Source organism: Miniopterus natalensis, chromosome 14 (genome assembly GCF_054644295.1).
Source record: "Miniopterus natalensis isolate mMinNat1 chromosome 14, mMinNat1.hap1, whole genome shotgun sequence".
NCBI lineage: Eukaryota > Metazoa > Chordata > Mammalia > Chiroptera > Miniopteridae > Miniopterus > Miniopterus natalensis.
Window position 1 is genome coordinate 23,004,168 of NC_142094.1, and position 23,708 is coordinate 23,027,875.

Genomic DNA, 23,708 nt, shown 5'->3' on the forward strand with positions numbered 1-23,708 from the left:
CGGGACCCAAGGCCCCATCTCACGAGCAGGCAGCACCTCTGCCAAGGCCCTCGCCCGCCCCGCATGGGAGAGCAGCGGGGAGAGGCGGCGGCTCCGAGGGCTGGCAGCCAGGCCCGCACCCCGAAGCCTGGGGAGACCGCGGCTGACCTGGGGAATCTGAAGACTGCTGCTGTGTGCTCATCTGATCCAGAACGGTTCCTGAGCAGCATTAGGAAGACGTGGGTTTGAGTCCTGGTTTGTCATCAATTTACTGAGTGACCCGGGCTGGTCACATCCCCTCTTGGAATCTGTTTTTCCGTTTCTGCAGTGAAGGGGTTGACTGAAAATTGACAAGGATATCTCCTGCTCTGAAACTGTGTCTCAGATTCTAGATTTCCATGTGACATTGGAGAACTCTGGCCGGGACATGGGAAGCTGAAAGGCCAATGGCTCTGGAACCTGCTCTCCGCTCAGCCTGACTCATCTGTGCTTGAGACTTGGGAGGGACCCCAAGTTTCCCTCGTGTGCCTGGCTTTGCACCTACTTTTCTCTCCCCATATACTCACGCCCCAGAGGATTCCTCTTCTGTAGCATATCCGGGCAGGGCACCAGGGTCTGGAAGAAGCTGAGGAGCCAGATCCCTTGTCCCAGACCCAGAGGCAGCCATGGGGGCCTGTGCTGTTGTGACCGATACAAACATCTCATTTGGCCTTGAGAGCAACGCCACGGGCACCACGGCCTTCTCCATGCCTGGCTGGCAGCTGGCACTGTGGGCTGCAGCCTACCTGACCCTCGTGTTGGTGGCCGTGACAGGCAATGCCACCGTCATCTGGATCATCCTGGCCCATCAGAGGATGCGCACGGTCACCAACTACTTCATTGTCAACCTGGCCCTGGCCGACCTCTGCATGGCTGCCTTCAACGCCGTCTTCAACTTCATCTACGCCAGCCACAACATCTGGTACTTCGGCCGTGCCTTCTGCTATTTCCAGAATCTCTTCCCTGTCACGGTCATGTTCGTCAGCATCTACTCCATGACCGCCATTGCTGCAGACAGGTAAGAGGGGGTGGGAGGTGGGAGAAGCCGTGGGGAGCCGGCTCACTTAGCTGGGCTCAGACAGGGCTGGTGACTTGCCCACAGTCACACAGCAAGTTAAGTGTGGAACCCAGGGAATTGCCTTCCAGCCTGATCATGATTCAAAACTACACACCTGGAAGGCAGGGGACTGTGGGACTGAAGCAGGTAAGATTAAGGTTAGACACAGGAAGAACTTTACACCAGATGGCTGTTCAAGGTAGGGCAAGAGTTGCAGCGTTTTACGGACTTTCTGGAGTGTTCTTTTCTGAATTTGATCTTTGCTGTGTCGTTTTTCTTTTACTAAAGGAAATTGCTTATATGGTTTTCCTATTCCTAGATAGATTATCTGAGGGGAAAATTTAATAGTGCATGTTCTCAGGGCTACAGACCGTGACCTCTGCTGAGGGGGTCGGGAGGGGTGACGGAGTGATCAGTGGGCAGATATGGAATCCTTTTAAAGCTGGTCGGGGCAGGCAGGGCCTGGTGTGAATGTGGAAGGAGACCGTGTGTGTCCCTGAGGGAGTGTGGTTGAGACAGATAGCAAACAAAAAGAAACAGAGGGAAGACACCACGCATGTGTGGGAGGCAGGGCAGGAGCCTGGGACCCTCGGAGGCACAGACCCTTCGTCGGGATGGCTTGATGAGGCTCACGGTCCCATATCCCACCCAACTACCCCAGCGACCTCTCACCTACAGCAGCTCGCTTCTCTGCTCTTGGCTGTTTTATTATAGAGTTTCCTTGAAGATTTCATTTGAGAAATGTATTTCTACTACAGTAATTAAAAACAAAAAGAACATCTAAAAACCATTCATCTATGCTCACATTCCAATTTTGCACCCAGGGAAACTGAGGTCAGAGAGATGGGCAGGATCCCCTGAGGTCAATCAGCAAGTCAAGAGCAAGACCAGGTGCCTGGAACCCAGACACACCTCCCACCACCACCACCACAAAAAAAGCCCCTAATACCCCCCTGGATATATTTGAAAGTCCCACTAAGATTTTCTTTCCTTTACTCAACAAATATTTGAGTGTGTCCTCTGGTGCAGGCACTGAGAATATACACCAATAGGAAAAAATAGTCCCGAAATCATGGCCTCATAAAAACTTCCTTTCTAAAGGGTGGGGGGGGGGGTGGGAATGGACTGGAGGGCAGGGCCGGAGCCAGGAGACCAGGCAGGAGGATGTTGAATCTGGGTGAGAGAGGATGGCGGCTCAGGTCAGGGTGGTAACAGTGAAGATTTGTCCATTCAGTTCTTCATTCATTCATTCACAGGTTCAGTGTCTACTATGTACAGATACTGTTCTGGGCACTGAGGGAGAAACAAAAACACAGATAAAGTCGCCTGCCCTGGAGAGAATTTAAATAATAAACACATGCATAAATAAATCATATGTTGTACTTTGAGGTCATGGGTGCTATGGGGAGGTATAAGGAAGGGGAAAGGGGACCTGAGGTACTAGGGTGGAGGTAGGTTGTGGTGTTAGATAGGGGGTCAGAACTGGCCGTATTGTGAAGGTGGGATTTGATCAGACAGGTGGCAGGTGAGAGAGTGAGCCTCCTGGGCTCTGGGGAAACAACATTCCAGGCAGAAGGTGCAGCAGCAGGTGGCAGGAGCATGTCTGGTGCATGTGAGGAGCAGCAACGAGGGAGTCCTCACCAAGACAGGATGGAAATGCTCCCCAGGCACAGAGTCAGTTGCCTCAGACCTTAAGACATAAACTTCCCTGCTCAGGGCAAGGGCTAAATAAAATGTGCTGCTAAGGTACTTGGCCCAGGTCTAAGCTGTCATGGGGTAGAGCTGGCCCAGGGTCAGGCCACAGCCAAACGAGAAGGTCAGTGTCACAGGGTAGGGAGGGAGGGGTCAAAAATCATCTAATCCAGACATGCACAACCTGTGACCACAGGCTGTGGGCAGAAATATGAGAGGTTCATACATTTGGAGGGGGATCACAATTACAAATGTAGGCAGCACACCACAGTTTGCTGGGACTCCAGCAGTGCCTGGGACTGTCACCAATAGATATCACAGGTACTGTTGTGCAGAAATCTCAAAGTATCGTCTACACTCATCACTATTTCAAAATTACCATAGTCTCCAGACCTGCTGCTAGATCTTTTTTTTTCCTTTTTATTTCTTTATCTTTGTTGTTGAAAAAATTACAGATGTCCCCTTTTTATCCCCATTGAATTGGTCCCTTCCACCCCGCATCCATCCCACCCCTGCTGCTAGATCTTGTTGTTTAGTGGGTTGATAAAGAAATGGGTATATTCCTATGTCCCAAATGTATTTTATACTTTAATGATGCTATTTCAGTACAACTGATTGTCTTTGTAATTCTGTGTACTATACCCACAGAGGGTCACACACATAGGACTGTTCCACCACCAGAGTGAGCCAGGGAAGGTTCAGGAAACAGTGACACAGGAGATTGGAAAGTGCACTGGGCAGAGGGCACTGAATGCCACATTTAAAGGTTTGGGCCTGCACAGTCCAATAATGGAGCCAGAGCCATATATGCCTACTTAAGTTCTAATTAGTCAAATTTTAAATTTCAGTTTCTCAGTCATATTGGCCACGTGTGGTCAGTGGCTACAGAACAGGAGAGTGCATATTAGAGCACTTCCACCACTGCAGAAAGCTGGTGGGCAGCGCTGCCTTGGGCTTTGTCCCAGACTGTTGGCTCTGCTAAGGTTTCTGAACGGAAGAGAGACTGGCCTAGGGCTGAGGGGCTCGGCAGGGCTGAGCTTCAGACAAATGTCCAGAGATAGACTCACAATGTGGCCACACTGCTCTCTTGTGGCCATCTGAGAGCAAGTCCGTACACAGAGAGAGGCAGAGTACCGCGGGCCTGGGCTGGGGTTTAGGCCACCAATGTGCCATGTGGCTGTGGGAAAGTCATCAGCCCAGCTGGCTCTGCAGGTCACCAGCAGCCGTGTGAGGAATGGGGCTAGAGGGCTTGGGCCTGTAGTGGGGGACAGGGTGGGGACTGGTCTGATAGGAGGGCACCCGCTGCTCACACTGCCCTTTGCTCGCAGGTATATGGCCATCGTCCACCCCTTCCAGCCACGGCTCTCAGCCCCGGGCACCAGAATGATTATTGCTGGCATCTGGCTGGTGGCCCTGGCCCTTGCCTTTCCTCAGTGTTTCTATTCCACCATCATCACAGACGAGGGAGCCACTAAGTGCATAGTGGCCTGGCCCAAGGACAACGGTGGCAAGATGCTCCTTTGGTAAGGCCTGGGGGTCAGGGGGATGGGGGTGTGCCTGTGCATACACCTAACAATGTGTGTGCTTGTGTGTGCGCCCATACATGTGTGTACATGTGTGTAGTATGTGTACACGTCTCTGTGAGTGTACTGGGATTATGTGAGTACATGTATATACTCAAAGTAACATGATATACTAAGTGTCAGACTTGTTCTAAGCACATTACACATATGAACTCATTTATTTCTCCTAACATTACAGGGTATGTATTATTCTTCTTCCCATCTTTCAGATGAGGAAACTGAGGCACTAAAAAAACTAAGTAATGTACCCAAGACCACACAGCTAGTAAGTGGTGAAGTGAGGAGTTAAACATAGGCAGTGCTGCTTCAGAGCCCAGTCTCCTCCCCGCTGTGCCACTTCAACCAGGATGTGCGCACCCTTAGTCGAGGATATGGATGGGAGCATATGTGCAGGCGCCCCAAGCATGAGGATGTGCCTGCTCTGAGCTGAGGGCTGCCAAGTCACCATGGCAACACCCCCCCCCCATTCTCTCCTCTTCTAACACTCCTCCCCCAAAGCCTCCCCTACCTGGTCTCCATCTGTCCCTGCGCACCGTCCAGAAGAGGGCAGGGCGTGGCCTTCAGTATTGGGGAAGGCGCCATCCCTCTGAGAAGCCTGTTCCTGGGGACCGTTGAGTTTCGAGGGAAGGCCCTGCTCGGGATCTCGCCCCTACACTGTACCCCACCTTCTCAGAAGGACTCTGCTCCAGAGCGGTGTGGTGCAGTGAAGCGCTCTGGTTTCTAGGAGGGATGGAGAGCGGAATATTTCGTGACTGGCCACTGGGAGGCGGTGTTTCTCCACCTTAACACAGGCCCCTGCTTCCTGAGGAGGGTACGGGTGAGAACTGAGGGTACCGAGCACTGGCGTCCCTTTCGCAGCAGGGAAAGCCCTCTTTGGGCACAGGTGCTACCAAATGTTGCCTTTACTTATTTTCTTTAAATCAAACCGAGGCTGCCCAGGGTGGCTCGCCAGGGGCGACTCAAGGGCAGCTTAGGGGCGCCCGCGGGGCCCAGGGGACTGAGCGCGGGCAGACGCCGAAGCCGCCCCCGGACCGCCGGGGCCCAGGACCTTGGCTCTCCCCCCAGGTACCACCTCGCGGTGATCGCCCTCATCTACTTCCTGCCTCTCGCGGTGATGTTCTTCGCCTACAGCGTCATCGGCTTCACGCTCTGGAGACGCTCGGTCCCCGGGTACCACGCGCACGGCGCCAACTCTCATTACCTGCGGGCCAAGAAGAAGGTGGGCACCGGGGGCGGGGCGGGGCCGGGGGGCGGGGCCGGAGCGTGGCCCCGCCTCCGGAGCCTTTCTTCTGGGCTCAAGGCCCGCCCTCCAGGGGGCGCCGCAGAGCAGAGGATCCGCTGGTACCTTGCCCGGGTCCCAAGTCCCTGGCCAGAGCCTGAATTCTTTCTTCCCGACAGGCCTACTTGCCCTTGGTTTTTGGCTAAACACAGAGTTAAAGGAACTTCCCAGAGTGTTAGGAAAATCGGGGAAGCCTAAAGGCCAACAGAATTTCAGATACCTCCAAGAACCTTAGAGTGACAATGTTAAAATCTTAAATTTTTTGAGTAATCATAATGTTAAATTTAAGAAGTCCCACAGATCTACCGGAGGCTCCTTGATAGAATCACAGGAGAATTCTCAAATGCTGGAACTACAGACCTCAGAGGGGATGGAGATCGGACTGTAGTCCGGCTACGTCATCTGTCTTCAATTTCTAAAGGAAGTGCCAGTGTCCCCCTCCCTCCTCCCTGCCATTCAGGGCCCCCAAGGGTCCTGATACAGCATTTAAAGCTTATCTTTGCTTTGCCTGCTTCCTGTTAGGGCAGCAGGGGAGGTGATGGGTTAATCAGATCATGTATCAGGTCAAAGTCTCGACTTCTCATCTACTATTTGGAATTTTTCAGGGCAATTCAGGGAGGCAGTTGGATATAGGGCTCCTTTTGGGTGTTCCTTCTCATGGAGAGCTGGTCTCCATCTGCCAGCCCTAGCTTGCCTTCCATTCCTCACGGGTACTGGGCCATGCTCGAGGGCCCCTGCTGAAACCAACCATGAGGGGGAAATGCCAGCTGGACCCTGGGCAGAGGGTGGGGTCCCAGGTTGGAGCCTCATATCTTTGGATAGAAGGGCTGTGGCAGGAAGATCACAGGGAGGGTGGCGGGGCTGGAAACCCATAGCCGGCATAGAGGCTCCCCAAAGGATGGGGTTAGGAGTGGCTGCTCATCCACAAGGGATCCAGGACACCTTTTAAAGGAAGTGGCCACTGAGTTGGGCTTTGAGGAGTGAGGACTTCAAAGGAAAGACAACAGAGTGGGCAGAGGGACCAGGCTGAGGGCCCAGGAGTATCTGGGCAGCGGCTGCTCCAGGGGACCGAGGCCATAGAGGTAGATGGGACCTACCTACTCTTTGAGGGCTTCTTAGACTGGCAAGAGGGGCACCCCACTCCCGCCCCTGGGAGGACTCGGGCTTGGGGCTTCCAGGCTGAGAAGTAACCTGAGCCCTTCCCGGACCAGTTTGTGAAGACCATGGTGCTGGTGGTGGTGACGTTTGCCATCTGCTGGCTGCCCTACCACCTCTACTTCATCCTGGGCAACTTCCAGGAGGACATCTACTGCCACAAGTTCATTCAGCAGGTCTACCTGGCGCTCTTCTGGCTGGCCATGAGCTCCACCATGTACAATCCCATCATCTACTGCTGCCTCAACCGCAGGTGAGTCTTCATCCTGACCCTCATCAACTCTCGGGGCCCCAAGGCCTGGCCCCATCTGGACTCCCCTGTGCAGTTTGAGCCTGTGCCCTGTGCCCCCCACCTTCACATAGGATCACCATCCTCACAGTGAGCGAGCCCACAGCCCAATCCTCCCTCTAGCCTGAGCCCCACCTCCTCCCCAAAGCCTTGCCCCATTGTTCTCACCATTCATCTGCTCCTGCTCTCTTCTGGGCGCTACATCTGGAACCAGAAGAGAGAAGGGAGGGACAGAGAGGAGGAGGGAGGAGGAGAGGCAGAAGGACAGAGGCAGAAGGACAGAGAGGGAGGGAGGAAGGAGCCAGGTAAAAGACATCATCTGTCCTGACATTTTTAAGAGCTTCCTGCAATGAGGAGGAACCAAGGACTTTCCTTGGGCGAGAACAATACCAAGCCCAGCAGCATGAAGCACTCAGAGACCCAGGGCTAAGCCCCGCGGAGGAGCAGCCTGCTCCCTGGGAAATCACAGTGCATTTTGTGCCCTCAAGGGGCTTTCAGGGCTGGGAAGTGACCTTGGCAGAGACGGCCAGGGAAGATGGAGCCAAGATCTCACTTCTCCCTCAGACACTATCCAGTTCTCCCCACTTTTGTACTTCTGGGGAAGCAGAGTCCTGGAGACGGGCTGGCATTTGTTCTGCGGCACTTGGAGAGGTCGGAGGTGCTGTACCAGGCAGAAATCTCAGCACCCAGGAGTCCTGCTTACAGAGCAGGCCATGCAGCCTCAGAAAGCCCTGAAGGTGGGGTCAGGTCAGAGGAGATGAGAGGTGGACGCTGAGTCCTGGCCTTAACAAGAGAGTGATATATATGGGCAAGGTTGGCCCTGGGCCTCTTTGTTCATGCCTTTGTATCACCTCCCTGCCCACATGTCCAGGCCACTCATGCCATTAGGGTCTTTGTTGATTGGACATCCTACCCACCTGGGGAAGGCCAGAAGGAAGTGAGAAAACTATAATTTTTTGAGTGTTTAATGGGTACCAGAACCTTCCATTGTCTCCTGCAAGGGAAGTAGATAATAGAGGGAGGTGTTATTCCCATTTTACAGATGAGGAAACTGAGCCTCAGAAGACTTTCCTAAGCTCATACAGCAAGCAATGGAACCAGCACTGCATGTCTCTCCAAGGCCTGTAATCTTATCCCCACATCACACATTTCTCTTGTATACAGCTTGCAGGAGTGAGAATTTTGGAGTCAGGGATTATCACATGAGAGAGGGGCCACCAGCACTCAGTGTCAGTGTGTTGGTCACTCTCCTGGGACCCAGTTCCCGAGGGCTCTATCTCTCCAAGGGACTCTCAAGTTCCTGAGATAAGTTCTGAATCATTCAGTATTTGATGGCACTGGCTCTAAAATGGGACTGGTGCTCCTGGCAGGAACCTTCATTGAGAATATGTTCACCACGGGGCTGTGTGCGCCCAGCACTGGATCAGGCACTTGGGAGACGCTGGTGAACAAAAACAACGCTCATTTCCTCAGAGACCTGGCATTCTAGTGAGGGGGACAGACATACAATAAGCAAACATAGTGAGTACGTGAATCTCATAGTGCATTAAGTGGTTAAGTCCTAAGGAAAAAAGAAAAAAGCTGGGTGAGGGAGGACAGGAAGGGCTGGGGGAAGCAGTGGGCATGAGTGTACAATTTTACAGGGTGGGCAGGGTGGGCCTATTGAGGAGTCTTTTGAGCAAAGGCTTGAGGATTGAGTGGACCCTCTCTGGGGGAGAATTCCAGGGGGCGGGAACAGCCGAGGCAAAGGCCTTGGGGCAAGGGAAGGGCTCGGCTGGTCCTCTGACCTGGGACCCTGCGGGGCTCTGAGCCCAGGAGACGCACGCTCCGACTTTCCTTTGAAAAGAGCCGGTCCGGCGGCTGTGTTGGACTGGACCACAAGAGCCGGTCCGGCGGCTGTGTTGGACTGGACCACAGCGAGGCAAGGGCAAAGCGGGGAGTGAGGCGGTTAGGCCGCTGCAGAAACCCAGGCCAGGAAGGTGCGCGGAGAAGCGGTTGGAGTCTGGAGATCGCTGAGGCAAAGCCAACAGAATTCGATGGAGGGAGGTGGCATATGAGAGGAAATCAAGGATGACTCCCAGGTCCTTGGCCTGAACAACTGGAAGGACAAGGGCGGAGTCGTCGTCATCAGGAACCGGGAGGTGGAAGACTGTAAGGAGGGGTGTGGAGAGGATGATGTTAGCTCAGGTTGGGATGTGCTGAGAGGGTGTGCGGGGCAGAGGCCACTAAGCTCCCAAAACAAAGGCATTTGTTGGCGACACCATGGAATCTTGTGGAGCTACAGGGCAAGGAACCAAAGTCAGACCTGCTCTTCTGGAACATGGAACCCTGTGGCTCCTGGGAGCAGACAATCCAGTTCTCTCCCTCTCTGGGCTGTCACAAGGTCTCATTTATTTCTGTTCCTCCCTGACAGGCCATTGTTCGCTTCCTGCCGGCCCATTTCTCCCACTCCTGATCTGCTCCCTCTTATCTCTAATTTGCCTGTGTATCTCTAGTTACATCTCAGTGATGCCCTGGGGGAGAGTTATTTTTTAGGCAAATGTACCCAGACTTCCTAGTTCTATGTGTATATTTTCTTTCAAAGCAATCCCCTTGGGAGAACATACTTATTCCACCCAACAGTGCTGAAGCCCCAATTTTTTAACTCTTATGAATATTCCTTTAGAAGCCAATTAACAAGTCAAAATAGAAAATCTGTTGTTTCTATGTAATCTGGACTTGGTTTCTTTTTGTCTGTTGGTTCTAACAAATGGTATACTTCAGCTCAATCACCAGACTTACTCCAGATTACTTCTAGCTGTTTCCAAAAATCAAATCCACAGGAACCAAGAAATGGCAGGCTCTTGGGAGTGAAGCAGTGACTTTCCTCAAGGGGAGATGGGCTCCTGGAGGTGGGGGAAGCCACACGACAGCTCATCCCCTTTACCCCCTGCTCAAGCTGACCCTCCATCCCCCAGGTTTCGCTCTGGATTCCGGATCGCTTTCCGCTGCTGCCCATGGGTCACACCAATGGAGGAAGATAAGCTGGAGCTGACTCACACTCCATCTCTCTCCAGGAGGGTCAACAGATGTCACACTAAAGAGACTTTATTCATGAACGGGGATGTGGTCCCGTCTGAGGCTCCCAACGGGCAGGCTGGGGGTCCCCAAGATGGGGTGCCTCCTGAATCCTGAAGCCTCGTGCCAGGCTGCAGGGTGAGGCTTGGCACCCTTTGAGAAGCAGCAGGTCAAGAGACCAAACCTGAAAATTTGGCCCATGCCTCACCCTTCAGTACATCGGTGGAAAAACAAGACAGGACCGGCAATTCTACGGTGGATGTCAACTTTAAGAGGACACAGCCTTCCCTCTCAGACAGTGCTTCAGGGGACCCAATAAGAGTCAACGAAGACAGTTTGAGCTGATGCATCTAATCCAGGAGTTGCAAGCTCAGATGCCTTCCTGGGACATATGACACAAGGAATAAACTGGATCCAGTATAAAAGGAAAACTGCAAATATGATCACAAAAGGCAGCTGGCTTCCAGTGTTGGGTTAATAGGAAATGGTGAGCACTGTGGCAAACGAGAGGACACAGGCATCCAAAGGGGACAGTAGCTGATCAGCTCTGGACAAATGTTGCCATGTGGGAGCCCATTTTGCCAGATCTTCTAAATTAAGAGAAGCCATAAATCCAAATTTGTGAGACTTCCAGACTTGTTACATTTGGCTCACATTTTTTCAAATGTTGGGTAAATAAAACAAAACACACCTGTGGGCAGCACCCAACAAGACACTAATTATCAGGTTCAAGACACAGGGAAGAAAATTCTTATTTTGCAAAGCATCACCTATGAGTCCAGGGCCTCTCAGCCTTGGCATCTAAGAACTCAGATCCAGCCCAATATAGATGGTGGTAAAAAAAAAAAAAAAAAGCCAAAGGGAGCCTCAGCTATGTTGCCTCAGACCACTCACTCTGACCTCAGCTCTTCCTCTCCCCGTGGCAAGGTATGCTATGAGGATTACAGAAGTGATGCCTATAAACTACCAGGCCAAACACAGATTAAGTGCTTAATAAACAGCAGCCATGATTTTTGTTACTAGCATGCTGGCCGTTTTATATGAATGGCTCCCACAGGTAAGCCACACGACTCTCACCTTCACTTTCACAGCAAGAAGGTGGCAGGAGAAACCAACAACTGTCCTGACTCCCAGAAAGCTGAAGGCCTGGCCCAAGGGCACACCTCTCCCTGCTGGCCAACTCGCCCTCTCCGCCACTGGCTCCCTCTAGAACCATGTAACACTGCAAATGAACATCAAGATTGTTTAATGTTATGTGTTCTCCACAAAATCACTGTGCCATAGGCACCTGCACTGCCAAATAAAGGGACTCTGGTCTCACCAACTCAAGCGAGCATGCAGTCAGTCCTGGGGGAAGCCACCTAGAGCTGTAGTCAGGGCTTGGAAGACTCACATGGCACCTCAATTACAGGTACCAGAATGCGGGCTGATGTGGGATCCGCTGATGGGCTGTGGGGAGAATCCAAAATGCTGGAACAGTAACCTCAAGGCTGAGGTGGGACAGGGATGCAAAGGTCAGATAATGGGTCAGGTTCCTGTAGAAGGGGTTCATTTAAGATGAGGGAGGGGGAGAGTGCAGCAATCCTGTTACCCCAGGCTGCTGCAGAATTTCATCTGGGTTAGGGCCAGGGTCTATGTCATCCATTGTCTTGGAATTGGCAGAGAAGGTGCTGATGGGCAGGATCTGCTTGGGGGTGGCAGGGAGGCCAGTGTTGCCCTGGCCTCTCATTAAACCAGAACAGCCCCTGGAAGCCCAGCTGACTTTTTCTTTGTTCCCACTGCAAGGGAGGAGGCCAGGCTGCTGGGGGACAGAGGATGCCTCTTTACCTGGAGTGGGGGGCTGCAGGAGCCTCTCCCCAGGATAGGACCCTGGGGCTGGAGCAGGGCAGATGCTGGGAGACACGGGGAGAGGCTAGTTCTGTGACACTCTGCAGGAAGTCCAAAGGAAGGCTGGGGCTAAAGAACAGGACCTTCATCTCAGTTGTCCCCTTGACCCAGGCAGCCATAAAATCCCACAGAGTTTGGTTTTCACCACATCCCAGATGTCCTCCCCTCCTCCCCAGCCATTAAGCATCACTCAGGTCTTTGAATTGGTACAAAGTTTACTAGGTCATACATACGACATGGCTCACAGAAGCGATGGGATATTCCAATGAGGGCACTGTTTTGTTGGTTGGTTCCTTTTACGCAAATAGACAAGACACTTTGCCACAGGACTGCCCACCTCCCCCGCCCCCCAAGACAGAATGCAAGATAGTCACAATGTGGCTATGACCAGGTCCACAGACACACAACCCAGTGGCATTGACACACCCGGACAGGAACCTTGGGACACCAGACAGCAGTGGGTGCTGGGACAGGAGGAGCCCGGGCAGTGTCTGCTGGTGATAATACATTTCACACAGGGGATTCGTCCCCAAGGATGAGCTGCGGATGCCCATAAGGCCTGTCAGACAGTGTGACTTGTCATCTCAGGCCAATAAATAACTGTTGGACAAATGCATAAATTAGAATTGGATACCACAAAACTTCACACGTGGGGAATATGCGGCCAGGTTGAAATCAAATCATGCAGAGTGGCAGGGCAGGTGAGGGGGGCCCCGGAGGTGAGAGGTATTATCAACAGCACACACTCGATTTTGTACCCTACGTTTTGTACCCTGCGCCATTAGTCGGCTTTTGTTTTCCTCCCCGCTGTGGCAGTGGCGGGCTCTGGGGCCGGCGTCTCCCAGCCCAGCTCGCTGGGAGAATGGGGGGTCGCCGCTTGGAGAGAGAAGTAAGTGCTCGAAGGGCAACAGGCTGGGGGCCCGGGGCTCTTAGCTGCTCGCTTCTCCCCGGAGCCGGACGCCCACTGCCGTGATGAGGGCAGCCCCCTTGCCACTACCGTCTTCGGACAGGAGGAAGGACACGTTACACTTTGGTGACAGTTCCTTCACGGTCTGGTGCATGATTCTGGAGAAGCTAAAAAAGACAAGAGAAGGAAAGGATAAGTAGGGGAAGATGAGACGCTGGATCCACCTGAAGATGCTAAAGGACCCTAATCACAGGGGGGAAAACAAGACGGGAGGGGGCTGCTTAGAAGTGGCTGTATCTTACTGAGGATGGCGGGGAGGAGAGTGGATTTACAGTCAATCCTATTATCACAATTTTCAGCTGAGAATCCCAAACCAGACTACTCTGTAGAGCTTATAAGGGCCAGGGCATGACTAATACACGCAGACACACCTATCCTCTAAGACACACCTTGAGGGTCCTCGGAGACCGAAACCCAAGAACTGTGTGAGCGCCTCAGCATGGGCCCAACGCTGGGTCAGTTCAGCAGACTACACGGGCACGGCACCATCCACCCGCAGCCGCAGCCCTGAGACTCCCAGCCCATCACCAGCTACAGCCCAGCAGCTGAAGGCAACAGTGGGCGGTCCCCAGTGAAAGATAATCTCTAAGTGAGAGGTGACTCAAGGTTCTTGTGTTTTATGCTGAAAATAAGACAGGACCAGGCTGAAGATGCTCAGGACACTGGGGGTCTTAGAGATAATATGGACTGCCCTTGGTTGAACACCTACCAGGTGCCCTACACTTTACAGACATAATTTCCTGCCAGTCCTGCCAGTGGCCATTATCTCATAAGGAAGGAGAGGCCTGGCAGAGATTGAGCAGCTGAACACAGCTTCCAAATGATGGTGCCAGGATTGAATCCAAGTGTGTATGGCTCCAAAGCCTAGCCCCAAACCACACCTGTGTGCTACCTCAGGCGAGGAGAGGACAGCTATTAAGGTGGAGACAGAAGCTGGGATGGAGCAAGACAGGTGGGTCCATCCCCAGGCATGGCCGCGAGGTGAGCAGGCAATGCCTACGATGAGTTGGGTAATGTTGCTTTTAAGTGGGGTGACATTATGGCCTGGTTTACCTGGGATGGTTCCAATGTAATTATTAATAGCCCTCTCTTCACTGGCAAAAATATCCCAGAGTTTAGACAGTAATATGGTCGGTCACTCTATTCGTAAGACCCACGCTTTGGGACATGCGGTGGATCAAAGAGCAGATGGGGCCACACATCCTCCCCCAGCATGGGGTGTGGGAACTTAACCAAAAAAAGTTGCTCCCCACCCTCCTCCCTGCTACAAGCCCAGAGCCAAAACTGCTCCTGCCTCCCACAGCCCTTGACAAGCCAATGAACAAGACAAAGAGCCCTCCTCCTCCCCCTTTCCTTCACTCCCTCTCCCCAAAAACAGCCTCCTGGCCAGGCTGATGGGAAGCCCATACCCATCCCTACCTCCTTTTCTGCTCCCCATCTGGAATCGGCCCGACCTAGGTAGGGCCCAGGAGGTGCGGGGAGAGGGACATGCCACAACGCTGGTGTGAGCTGGCCAGGTAAAGCCACCTCTCCGCCTCTCTCAGTTACACTTCAGAGCGGCCCATGGCCTCATCCCAGATCAGCCCCAGTCCCCAGCACACAGCCTTCAGGTTGGCTGTGACCGGGTGAGGAATCACATCCTGATGCCCCATAACCATCACAGGACCTCCCCAGCCCAGGAAGCTCTGCCCATCCCAACTGGAAGCCCCACTCACTGCGGATGGAGCTTGTAGAGTGTTCCATCCACCCCCACGGTCACGTTGAGATGGTCCAGCCCTCTGTTCTCTCGGATCTTATCCACCACGGCAGCCATGCCTGCACCGCACAGCTGCGCGGCCCTCTTCGACACCACCCCGCACACGGTCTTCACGAGGATACTGTCGTCGCAGGTGCTATTCAGGCCCAGCTGCTGGAGGATGGCCCGGACCTGGAGCAGCGCTAACCGGTCACTGTGGGGGACAAAGCCAGGAGGCCGCATGAAGCGTGACCCACGAGAGCAGCCTGGGAGCCAACTCACTGTCCTTATCCATGAATAGGGTCACGGGTTTTTTCCCCCTTCAAAGTAACATTTTTTGTTAATTTTTAAAAATGATCCCAAAAGTACATGTTAAATTATAGAAAACTTGGCTAATGTAGAAAAATAAATATTGTAACATTAAAACTATCCACAATCCCAACACTGGGGAAATGCTATTAACATTTTAATATATTTCCTGCCAACCAATTTTTTCTGAATATCATTAAAAAATGTCTTTGTTTTTATGATATCCACAATGCACTTGTCCTTTACATGTGGTTTTCTTTATTGCTTTTTCCTACTTCACACATTTGAGCAATTTCCTGCCTCTTTACCTAAGAACAGGATTGAAACGGCTGTCACGGTATTCCGTTCTGAGGATGCCCCCTAACTTCTTTAGACAATTTGGAGAAATTTGTAATTTTCTGCTGTTATGAAGTAACGTTCTAATGAAGTTTCCTACTTATAAACCTTCGTGTGCAACTCTAATTTTTCCCTTAGGACACATTTCTGGGTCAAAGGGGTATTGATACATATTGCCAAGTGCCTTTCAGAAAGTTGCATCAATTTACTCCCTCCACAGCAGAGTATTTGGCTGTTCTTGTCCCCAGTGGAAAGGATCACTTTTAAAATATTTGATGATTTGGTAAGAATGGCATCACACTGTGGTTTAATCTGCACTTCTCTATTAGTGAGAATAGCTTTTTCTTTTCATGTGTTTATTGGCCATATGAACTATTATGTCATGACTTTTACTCTCCTGGGATATTTGTCTCATTCTTACTAAATTGAAAGAGTTGTAGATGACTGATGACAATGACAATGATACAAGCAGCCAGCCTTGTTTGAGGACTTACTATGTGACAGGTGCTTTACATACATTACATTTCCTCTTCATACCAACCAACCAATACATGTAATATTAGTCCCATTTTAAAGATTGGAAACTGAGCCTGGGGGAAATTGAGTAACCCACTCAAAGCACACAGCCCGCGGGGCAGAGCAGGTCTCGCGACCAGACCTGATCAAGCGCGTTAACTCTGCTGTGCTCTGCATCCTATCACACACAATGCAAATGTTTTCCTTAGTTTCTTGTTTGCCTTATAAGTTTGATTACTGATTATTTTTTAATTTATAGAAGCTATTAGCAAAATTTGGCACTTTTTTCTTTATGATCTCTTAAATACCTCATTTTAACTTTGTTTCTGACGCCCTCATGTATGTGGGGTTCCCATACATACAGATGTAGTCAAATTTGATGATTTTGTCTTGTTTATCTATCTCATGTAGATTTCATTATTAGACAAGCTGAAAGAAGCTTAGAGGGTAGAGGAAAGCCACCCCACCCAACCCCACCCCATGCAGGTGTGGGGAAAGCAATGAGCAGGCTCCAGGGGAGCCAATATTAGTGTTGCTATTATGACTACTGTAAAAATAGGTGGCTTTCGCACAAGTGCTTTTGCTTTTGCAGACCACTTTCCACCTTCTCTCACAAATCGCTGTGGAAGATGGCAAAAGCAGAGATGAAATGCTCACAAAAGGAAAATGGGAGGAAGAGGCAGCTTGCTATGGGGCATGCACACTGGGTGGGCAAGCTATGTGATCCCAGCTGCCACTCAGATGATGTGAGGGTGGGATTGGACCAGTGGTTCTTGGTTCTATAGGACGCAATGCCCCTTAACACAAATATTTGTAATGCATCTTCACTATCCTGAAATGGAGTCCATATAACCTGTTTATACACATAATTTCAAACAAATCAATATCATACCCCAACAAATAAAGGACAAATAAAAGGAAAGTAATTTATAATAAAATTATAGGAGGGAAAAAATCTCTTCACAAATGGCCAAAATGTTCTCTGGGGTGCCTGGTGACCCCCTGGTGAGGTGAACCTCTAACAGGCCCCTACAGGGAAGCCCCTCCCCACTCACCTCTCAATCTGAGAGAGATACTTGGTCTGAAAGATGCCCCGAGTCTTCAGCGGCTCAGAGATCTGTCCTCGGAAGAGGAATCCCTTCTTGGTGAAGTCAATCAAGATGTTGCGAACAATTTCACCCAAGTACATGCCACTGATCATCTTCTCATACCTGAAACAGGAGGAGGGGACTGGGCGTCTATGTGAAGCCTTCAGTCTCACGGTCACCCTGGGTGACCTCAAGGGCATCACCAATCCGCACTCCCAACCCTGTGTTCCCAGCAGAGGCAGACAGTGAGGTCAGGAAGGACTGAGGAATCCTCACCCTCCCTGGGATGAGAAATGAAACCACCAGCACTCGTGTCTAAGTGCTAGACCATTTCCCTCCTCACCTAACTTCCTGCCTTTCCCTGGAAAACCCCATTCCAGCTCTCAGCTCCAACTTCTCCAGAGGCCTGTCTGCCTGCCCCAGACCAGGATCTATCTATGGATCTTGGGCCCCCCATATACCCTCCCTTGTCCTTCACAACGCACACAGGTCCACTGTCTCTCATCAGTCCTGCAGTGAAAGCCTCAAGAAGACGGGCAATGTGTGCCTTGTTCAGCTCTGAGCCCCACAGCCTAGTCAAGTGCTCAAAAAATATCTGCAGAGTAAGCAAATGACTGAGCTGAGTCTTAAAGGGACAAGGATACACTAAAGGGAAATTTCCTACTAGATTTTTGGAATGTTCTGCAAAAACCCAGAGTACTTGGTCAGGCACCTAGCAGAGCTGATGAAGACATGCAGGCTGGGGGATTCAGGAGGCCACAGCACTCCCAAGGGCAACCTGTTCTTGGGGTTTTTATTTCCTGCCTTCTCCACGCTCAAGGGCTTCAAGAAATGACAAAGGATTTAAATACTTCCATGACACATACCCAATCCCAGCATCTCCAACCTGGGAAGAGTCCATTGTAATCTGGATAGTACAGATTTCAGGTGGTCCACAGAAAAAAACACGAAAGGGAGCTCTTACTATCAGTTCCCACCCAACCCTTCTCATTCCATCGAGAAGACCTTCTCAGTTTGGCACTGATATAGCTTTAACCCCTTCCAACACCTGCAGATGTCCCTTTTTAACAAAGGAGGGCTTCGTTTAGAGCCTTGGGTAGGCAACAGTGGCTGGAATTAAGTAACATCTTCTGCTATGTTCATTTTATGATTGCCATCTATTTATGGTAATACTGGGCTTTCTGGTGTCTTTTTTCCTCCCTCATTAAGTTTAAGTAAAGAATATACACTGCTTTACAGAAAATTATTAAGAACAGCATAGGTGATATTTGGAAAAGACAAAAATCCTGAGGGTGGCTGGAGAAAAACTTGTATTTGGGAGGCGCTACCCAGCCCTTCTTTCCACTCCTGGGGACACAGCTTTAGATCCACTCATCCTGGTGAGGGCAGAGGACGGCCTCAATCCTGGGAACTTGCGGCATAGGTCATTTATCTCTATGCTGGGATGGGGGGACACTGCCATCTCAAAGAGGGTCCCTGAGACCCAAGCAGTAAAGCTCCACACAGCCACTAGGTGGAGCAGGAGGTCCCCTATGGGAAGGATGACTGCAGAGCCTGGGCCTCGGCCCTGAACAGAAAGCCCCCACCCACCTCCACTGGCAGATCTGAATTTCCCTTGCCCTTTGACAACTGCGGGTCAAGTGTGTTCTTCCACGAAACAAGACAAAAACCTGCTGACCAAGAGGAAGGCTTGGATGCTCCAGGATGGACACGGTGACTGATAGAAGCGGTGTGGCCACCCCCACCCTGTCCCCAGATGAGGCTCCTGAGAGGACATCAACCGGGGCCCCCTTGTACCATGTCAGGGGCCCATCCCCCATTCCTGCTCTCCTTGGGCCAAAAGTCAAGGTCAGGAGGAAACCTGAGGGAGGGACCAGTCTCTGAGCGTCTGTGTAGAAACTACTCCTATTAGGAACTTCTCTGACTGTAACAGGCAGACTGCCCTCCCTGTCCTGACCCTCTTATGTGCCTCCTCCAAGAGGCGGCATTACCTTTGTTTCCCAGCGTTTAGAGAATATTCATCCACCAGTCTGTCGTAGTTTGTTCTGATATCATCCAGACACCCGTTGTCCCCAAAAGCACCCCACTCCATGTTGATACACATCCGGCCCTCATTCCCCTCCAGCATCTCCACGTTCTTCATCTCTTCCATGTAGCAGGCGTTGCTGCCAGTCCCTGTAATACACGAGGGGAAATGACTGCCATGCAACTAGGCCCGGGGCCTGGGATCAAGACAGGGGTACAGTTTTGAGATAAACAAGGTAATAGCTTCATTCCCCAGTGTTTTCCAGAAAACCCTCAAAATCTAAAGGGCGAGTTGGAGCTAAGCTATCCAGAGAGCATCTGATTAACTTACTTTATTTATACTAAGACACAAATACCAAGAGCCTCCTCTGTTTACTTGTCCAGGCAGGGCTGTTTATTTTAATAGAAGATGGTCTTACAACAAAAGGATGCATCTTCAATGGCGAACGTTAAGGTAATATTCAGATTGGAAGGATATTTCTCTCTCCTACTCCTGCTCCCTGTTCCTCTCTTTCTCTCTCTCTCTCTCACACACACACACACACACACACACACACACACACACACACTATTTTATCGGGGGGCTGTCTACTACTATATCATGAATGTCCACTTATCTTTTATCAAAGATGATCATGAACTATGCCTGCTCAATAAACTCTCCTAAATGTCCCAGAATGAAGCCCACAGTGAGACTTGAAGGGCACTGTCCTGAGCATTTCAAGGGTGACTTTCTAAAGTGATGATTCCTCACCTTTTTGGTATCACGGACCTCTTTGAAAATCTGTTGATTCTCCTAAAAGGACCATTTCTCTGGGTGCACCACACACTGTACACACACGCTGACCAATGGACTCCAGGGGCTCAGGAGTCTCTGATATTCATCCCTGAACTCCCCCAGAGAAGGGCTACTCAGACTGTGGCCCCCAAAGATCGGGTGGGACCACAAACTCACAAACTTCTGTTCTCATCCATGGGGAGTTAAGTAGAGAAATTGAGAGGAATGGTCTAAAACTTTCACAGCAGTTTCAACTGCCACAATATCCAAGCTTGTGGTCCTCGACCTTGTCTCAGAGAATGGACTGGAAATTTAAAAACCAACCAAATAACCAAGGAGTCTTTTGCACAGATATTTTAAATATGCTCCTGGGCCCGGCTGGTGTGGCTCAGCAGTTGAGCATCAACCTAGGATCTAGGAGATTGTGGTTCGATTCCCGGTCAGGGCTCAGGTTGCAGGCTCGATACCCAGCAGGGGCGTGCAGGAGGCAGCCAATCAATGACTCTTTCATCACTGATGTTTCTATCTCTCTCTCTCCCTCTCCCTTCCTCTCTCTGAAATCAATAAAATATATATTTTAAAAATAAATAAATATGCTCCTGAATCACCTGGAGAGCCTGCTAGTTAAGATGCAGATTCCGATTCAGGAGGTCTGAGGTGGGGCCTGAAGCTCTGCATTTCTAATAAGCCTGCAGGTGGTGCTGACGCTTAGGGCCCATGGACCAGACTTTTAGTAGAACACAAGGACATTCCTACTGGCTAGACGAAAAGGGCTTTGGTCGTTTTCATAACCTTTAAAGAAGCTTAAGTAGAAATCACAAATGCTTCTGGCTGTGTAACTGGATTATTTTTGTTTTTTGTTTTCTCAGCTCCCTTTCACCTAAAGTGTAAAACTGAGAAATGGAGGTGGGTGCAAAGAAAGCTGAAACATGGAAATCATACCTGGGAGTTCTGAGCAGAGGTCAATTGACAGGGAAGGAAAATGTGGCCTTGCATATGCAGCTGGAGCTGTGGAGAGCCACCACTCCCACCCCACCTTTCCTCCAACCCCACCCGCCTCTCCTGTACCAGGAGCAGATAATTGGGCAGGAAGGTGAGGCCAGGCCTGGAAGTGGAGAATGTGCTGCGTCACTCTGGCTTTGCATTTCACACCCACACCCATTCAGAAGGCAAAGAGAGGGAGGGGTTGAGTGGAGAAAGCTTTGCAAAAGAAAGGAAGAAACAACAAAAGAGGCCCAAAGCCAGGCCCCCAGGAACCTTTCACCCTAATTTTCTGAATTTCCATAGGAGTCAAAAATAGTTTAACAAATAAAAAGGTCTTCCTGGCACCAGCAGGGCAGCCTACTAGGGCTTTATCCCATGTCCCTCCCATCACTGACTCTCTCTCATCACTGATGTTTCTCTCTTTCTCTCCCTCTCCCTTCCTCTCTCTGAAATCAATAACCAACATCTGGGTCTCCAGATGTTGGCTAAGAACAGGGGTCTTTTCCCAGCATCCCCTGACACCAGGCGCAGGTTCAATTAGACACATGGTTTTCTCATAGCCCAAATCAACATGCTTCAGGAATTATGTGCTCTTAAGGCCCAAGCCCCTAATGTGCTTGGGCTATAAGGAAACCCACTTCAGTGGCTGGGACCGCTCACAAACAGTGGCTGCTAAAGGCAAACCGACACCCAAGACTACTCTCTAGCCCTTTCCCATGGTCAGGACAGAAGGACAGCGCCTCTTCCTTCCCAGCCGCAGGCCTGGCAACACCTGCCTGGAGCTTCTCCATACCAGCCCAATAGCGTTGCCCTGCAGGCCAGGCCAGCACCAGGCACTCCCACCCCACCCACCAAGCCATGGGAGGAAGGAAGAGCCACGGGAGGAAGGAAGAGCCACGGGAGGAAGGAAGACCTCCTTTGAGACCTCATTCCTGGAAAGCTCCGTTCTTGGCAGTTTGGTCCCAGTCACTGTGGTCAGTGTTGGGGGGGGGGGGGGGGGAGCCCTCTGGAGGGCTCTGTAGCCTTGGTCCAAGATAAAACTCTGGAGGAGGTAAGGGGACAGTACTGATAGATATCCTGTCGCCCACAAATATACTGTCCCACACAGAGGGCAGAGCTGCTGGTTCAAGGCCCCACAAAACAGGAAAACCCAGCCTTCCTTGCTCCCAGGAGAGCTTCCAGACACCCACCTACGATGAGTCCAACCTCACAGGTGGGCTCCTCATAAGCACAGGTCATCATGGTGCCCACCGTGTCATTGACCACAGCCACCACGTCCAGATCAAATTCCTTTGGAAAGAAAGGGACACAGCTTTAGCTTTAGGGGAGGAACAGCACTGCCTGGCTTGAATTCCGCAGGTTTGCTGGGCTGCACTGGTCAGAAAGCCAGCAGTGCATCGTCGGCAACAGTTTTCTCACGAGCCTATAAAAGGCAATTAAATGCACCTTCACTGACTAGCCACCTCCTATTAATGATGTATCTAAAGTTTGAGATCTAAAGAAAGGAAGTATTATTAAAGAGGTGGCCTGGAGGGAATTGTTGAATGGATGAAAGACAAGGGACTTAGCCAAAAGGCTCTTTCTCCTAGGAGTTTAAAGTGTTATAGCCTTTCAGAGGATAAAATGAAAAGACCAAACCCATTTCTCAGACTCTGTCTTTCAGAACTAGCCAGGCAGGTACACAAAGGTGCACAAGGATATTCACTGCATGACTTGCATGAGCCACAAGAAATGGCCCAGAAATAGATCAAAAGAAGCTATGCAAACCACGGTTCAGACAAGCACGGGATCCTGTATGGCCAAGAAAAAGTATGAGGTTGGTCTATATGTAGTGACGTGAAAAGATGCTTGTTTCATATTAAACAAAAAAATATGGGAATATTAGAGTTTATGTGGTATGATCCCCATTTTTTTAAAAATGTGGGTTGGTATATGCATGGAAAGTAAGTTGGAAGAACACTAACATTAAGAGTTGTGAAATAGGCAAAAATAGATCATCAGGTTTCTATTTAATGATATATTAGCTGTTGGCTAACATACTCTTTCAGGTGCAAGCAATCCCTTTCAAACCCACTCATGTCAGTCTTCCTGCCTATGTATTTGTCTGCTCTCTTAAACTGGGCATGTTTGAACTGATATTTTTTTTATCTTCTTACTGATTCTCTAATTAATTAATTAATTAATTAATTAAAATAAAATCTCTGGAATTTTTCATTTTATATTTTGTCAATGTTCTCCAGCCAGAGACCAAGAGAAACACAGCTGCAGGTGAACAAAGCTAGACTATTGACTGGTTGCAACCCAGGAGAACATATCCCGTGGGGCATCTCTGAAAGTGTTAGAAAGCACTTCTTATAGGATTTGAACCTGAGTTGGTGGTTTCAGGGAGGGTTCAGAGAAGTGGGGCTTGGTCTGGGTTGGATGCTGTCGGGAAGCAGGGCGGTTCTCTGCGTGTGTGGGTCTGAGTTCTGCCGTGATTGTGGGCACTCCTATCCTGTCCAGTTCCACTGCGGCCATGGAGCAGCTGCATTGATGTTTATGTTCGGCGCGATTGTGTCCAACAGGAGGACACCAAGATCAGAATGATGGGGCCAGGCTGTGCCCAGCTGTCAGGGACTGCTTTTCCCTTTTCAATCTGTAGGAGAGTTGTGATTTTACCTTTTTAAACAAACTATCCTTTAACAACTCAAAACTGTTCATCTCTGTTTTACTGCTGACCGCTAGGGGAACTTTTTACCCAGTTGCATGCTTCTGGATTGTTTGAATTCTTTTATGATCAGCAAGTATAATTTTTATAACCCGAAAGCACAGTAAAGATTTTTGAAAACATCTTTGTAATAGTTACCTCTCTCCTTTTTACCGCATCCCTTAGTAAAGTGGCTACGTCGTGCCCCACACAGTCGGTTGCCTTAAACCCCTTTGTCCATGTGATCAAGATTCCCTGAAACGGAAA

At 50.5% G+C, this 23,708-nt stretch overlaps 2 protein-coding genes across 2 annotated transcripts in view; one reads left to right on the forward strand and one right to left on the reverse strand.

Annotated features, from left to right (window-relative positions):
* Positions 1–644: 644 nt before the first annotated feature.
* On the forward strand, positions 645–10,247 carry TACR2 (tachykinin receptor 2). The gene is made up of 5 exons (XM_087824236.1): positions 645–1,036; positions 4,096–4,290; positions 5,416–5,569; positions 6,841–7,037; positions 10,031–10,247. Exons 1-5 carry the CDS (start codon positions 645–647, stop codon positions 10,245–10,247), a joined length of 1,155 nt encoding a protein of 384 aa, XP_087680362.1.
* A 1,967-nt stretch (positions 10,248–12,214) lies between these two features.
* HK1 (hexokinase 1) overlaps positions 12,215–23,708 on the reverse strand; it is a 59,126-nt gene continuing 47,632 nt past the window's right edge. Inside the window, exons 13-18 of the mRNA XM_016198359.2 lie at positions 23,601–23,696; positions 21,946–22,045; positions 18,960–19,143; positions 16,936–17,091; positions 14,700–14,933; positions 12,215–13,091 (exon numbers count right to left, since the gene is read on the reverse strand). Coding sequence (XP_016053845.1) covers positions 12,947–13,091; positions 14,700–14,933; positions 16,936–17,091; positions 18,960–19,143; positions 21,946–22,045; positions 23,601–23,696 — 915 coding nt within the window. The 3' untranslated portion in view covers positions 12,215–12,946. The remainder of the gene's footprint in view (positions 13,092–14,699; positions 14,934–16,935; positions 17,092–18,959; positions 19,144–21,945; positions 22,046–23,600; positions 23,697–23,708) is intronic.